The 3,448-nt window shown below is 45.6% G+C and overlaps 1 protein-coding gene across 1 annotated transcript in view; it reads left to right on the top strand.

The window, feature by feature from the left end:
- Positions 1 to 3,049, top strand: part of PAPPA (pappalysin 1) — a 224,573-nt gene extending 221,524 nt beyond the window's left edge. The window contains exon 22 of the mRNA XM_006026275.3: positions 1,746 to 3,049. Within this exon, the coding sequence (XP_006026337.2) occupies positions 1,746 to 1,853 (108 nt within the window). The 3' untranslated portion in view covers positions 1,854 to 3,049. The remainder of the gene's footprint in view (positions 1 to 1,745) is intronic.
- The last annotated feature ends 399 nt before the right edge of the window (positions 3,050 to 3,448 follow it).

Here is a 3,448-nt window from a genome sequence, read left to right as displayed (position 1 = left end):
TCCCTTCTGCATGTGTAAGGAAAAAGGCACGTCAGAGATGGACGTGCCAGCGCACGCATGAAAAGGAAAGATAGGTGGATAGAAGTGGTAACTATGTATGTGAGTGAAGGGTCCGCATTCCTTGGAGTGCTGGTGACGGCTGATTACGCACGGGGAAACACACAGACCCAAGCTTCACGGCCTGGAAAAAAGTGTTTATAAAAGAAGGAACAAACGTATGGCAGTAGAGCCAAGTACATGAGGCTGAGCAAGCGCATGCTGTACTTGCCGAGAACATTTGAACAGGTTGTGGCACTGTCCTAGAAGGGGTGTGGGGGGAAAGGGAATTAGGTCATTAACTCCATTTGCGCAGATGGAAGAGACTCTTGAGAATTCACTTCAGGCAACAAAGACTCACTCCCCTCCCCGCTTCTTCATGTAAATGCCATGATGAAATAGGTTGAAATCAACTTCTGATAGCCAAGCATGACAGGCTGTTGCTTCAGCTACTGCACTAGCTGCTTTAAAGAGGCAGATTTTATTTTCACAATGCACATTCTCCTGATCCCATCCCCTCACAACTCCCCCCGCTCGCTTGTTGGATCATTTGCACTGAAAAAAACACCCAGTGTTTAATGGCTCGTCCTTAGTAAATCTCATCCATATTTCCATTCTTATTTGTTTAATTCATAACAGTTTATTTCCTTGCAACAAGGAATTTAGGCTAATTTGCCCCCCCCACCCCAGAAAAATTAGAGGTGACATCTATAAGCACATGGAAGCATTGCGAATTTTTCTGTGGCATCATCTAAACTGTAGAAGTACTGTTGCCTAATGGAATTCCCTCCCCTGGATTATGGGTTTAGGCATCTTATCAAATGCGTGGGTTGAATTATGTGCCTAAAAGAGGGACTTGGGCAGAATTTAGATACCCTGACCACATTGATAGCTTAAGTAGTAAACAGTCATTACTCATTTTTTTTTAGTGAGTTACCACTTTAGAGAAAAATTTGCAATTCACTGGACCAGAGAGAGGAAATAATAGGGAGCATGACTAACCTAGTGGTTAGTGCATTCAGCTAGGACTGGGGACACATGTATGCTAGTTGCTGCTGCAAGGACTGACTGTTTATACATTTGACATGAAGCAGCAGTTAGATAAAATGCAGGGAGCTGAACCTGGGCCTCCCCATATCACAACCTCGTACCCTCATCACAGGGGCATTCTTCCTGTCCTGAGGCCCAGGGCATGGTGACATTTTAGACCGTCGAGGATGGTAGCGCAGAGACCTTATTATAGCGTTGTGTCCTTGTTGTGTTTGGACTGAAGTAGGCTTTCAGGAGAGGTTGTGAATCTGGCACATTAAAATAAAAAATAGTTGATCCAAGCCTGATTGCTGGCGGAGATTGTGCCTCTTTGGGTTACCCTGTCCATATTCATACTATGACATACTGTAAGAGGCTCTGTTTGCTGGTGGCCAAATGTGCTGGGCTCCTTCCCTTACCACTGGAGATTGAGTTTGAGGTGAGGTACGTCTGTGAAGCGGTATGGGGGAAGCTCATACAGCCTTGTAGCTGCTATGCCATGGATGGACAGAAGACTTGTCCCAGTGCTGCCAATCCAGCGCCAAAATAAAAACAGTGTTAAAATTAACTTGGTCAAGGAATCCTGCTCTTGTCTGAGGATATGGGTCCTTACCCATGTGACAGTGGAGAAGTTCATTTTCTTATACCCTTCTCTCTATTTTTTTGGCTTCCTCCCACAGGTTACTCCTTTCCCTATGTCCTGTGATTTACAAGGAGAATGCGCTTGCCTGGATCCCAACGCCCAAGAGCACAGTCAAAAGGACCTGCGTGGCTTCAGTCTTGGGTAACGCCAAACAAGGTGGAATGGACAGCCACACCGCACCAGGCAGGCTAGGAGAGACACCACATCTCTTTTTGGTATTGTTTTTAACATTTAGCTGCTCAACTGGATGGCATTTCTGCACCAGGGACCCTTAGAATTCAACCAGTCTGCCTTTAATTTTTGTCCAAGGAGGACTCAAAGTAGGGGTTTCTGTATTAAATATATCTTAAATAGTGACAACAAAAACAAACAGCAACAAAGAGTCAAGTCAAGAAGACTTTTAAGTATCAAAACAGCATGTGTTATGCAGTTGTGTGCCCACCTAATTTGAACAGTTTGTATCTAGATTTAAGGCGAGAAACAAGCCATATATATATATATATACGCATATTTATAGAGAAAAAATAGGGAGAGAAAGAGAGAAAAAGAGAGATTGACAACAAAGCAAAAACACTTTCCCCTCTCCAGTGCTCACAACTCAGACCATTCATGGAAGAGGCTGAGCTCTCAGATGAAACCAAGCCCAGCCTAGTCTGATGTTGAATGCCAAGGTATCTCATGCTCAGGGCACTGAGGTAGGGGTGGGTTCACCACAGGGCAGTGCATCTTGGCAAGTGATTTGCTGAATACCCAGCTGAAAAACGGGTTGTGTTAGCTCATCACAGGAACATTACTTCCAGCCTGGGAGCTTTGCAACTGATGTGGTCTTTTCAGCACAGCTCCCTGGCTTGTGACCAGCCTGAAAACTGTAGTCCTCACAGGTGAGAGCTCCAGCAATATTTAAGTGTAGAGGTGGGCAGACAAGTCCCATGGTGAAGCAGAGGGAGTGGGAAGTCTAAGGATTTGGCATGTAAGTGTTGGGCTGGCACTGAAGAATGGAGATTATTGCTCCTGAGGGAACAGAGAGGGTAACTCAAACCCCCATACTTGTCGTTCGAGCATGTCTGCTGCTGCTACTCCTGCTGCTATGTCCCATACAACTAGTTTCCTTACTGTGTCAGGACAGGGTGAAAACAACCCCAAGCAACCAAACAGTCTGCCTTAAAGCTTACCTACAACCTGTCTTTCAAATCCTCTGGTTTCCTTCTCAGCACTGGGGCAAGAAAACAGGACACCAGTCAGTCAAAGGGCTCTGTTTCTTTATCTCCATCTAGCCAATGGTTCATCTAAAATTTCTCCTCTCCCTGTGTGGGTTTGTGTATGTTATATTTAAAACCCCCCCCCCCCCCCCACAAAAACTCTTCATTTCCTGTTGTCCCAGGAGAGGGAGGAAGGCAAAAGGGCCCCTAAAGTGTGTGAAAAGTACAAGCCAAGAGAAAAAGATATCTGGGAATAGTATTAGTGTTTCAACCTCCTTTGTCAGTATTAGATTCCCAGGCCTGTGGACATGGCCCAGATGGTAGCTTGATATCAGCTTCCTTGACTCTTCCAAAAGAAATGGCATTGTGTGCGGCTGTACTCGCACCTCCCATCTGCACATCCCCTATCTATCCCCTTCTAGCCCTGGAGAGCACCCCTTGCCCCAATCCTTTGGATATTTATTTCTGAACTGGGACTCAGCATTTTCTGGTTGCCCAGCACCCACTCAGTCCTTGTGATGTCCACTGGATTCAGTGCACT

The sequence above is a fragment of the Alligator sinensis genome, unplaced genomic scaffold (genome assembly GCF_000455745.1).
Source record: "Alligator sinensis unplaced genomic scaffold, ASM45574v1 scaffold519_1, whole genome shotgun sequence".
Lineage (NCBI taxonomy): Eukaryota > Metazoa > Chordata > Crocodylia > Alligatoridae > Alligator > Alligator sinensis.
The sequence above is the reverse complement of the archived record's forward strand: the minus strand, read 5'-3'. Positions and strand labels throughout refer to the sequence as shown.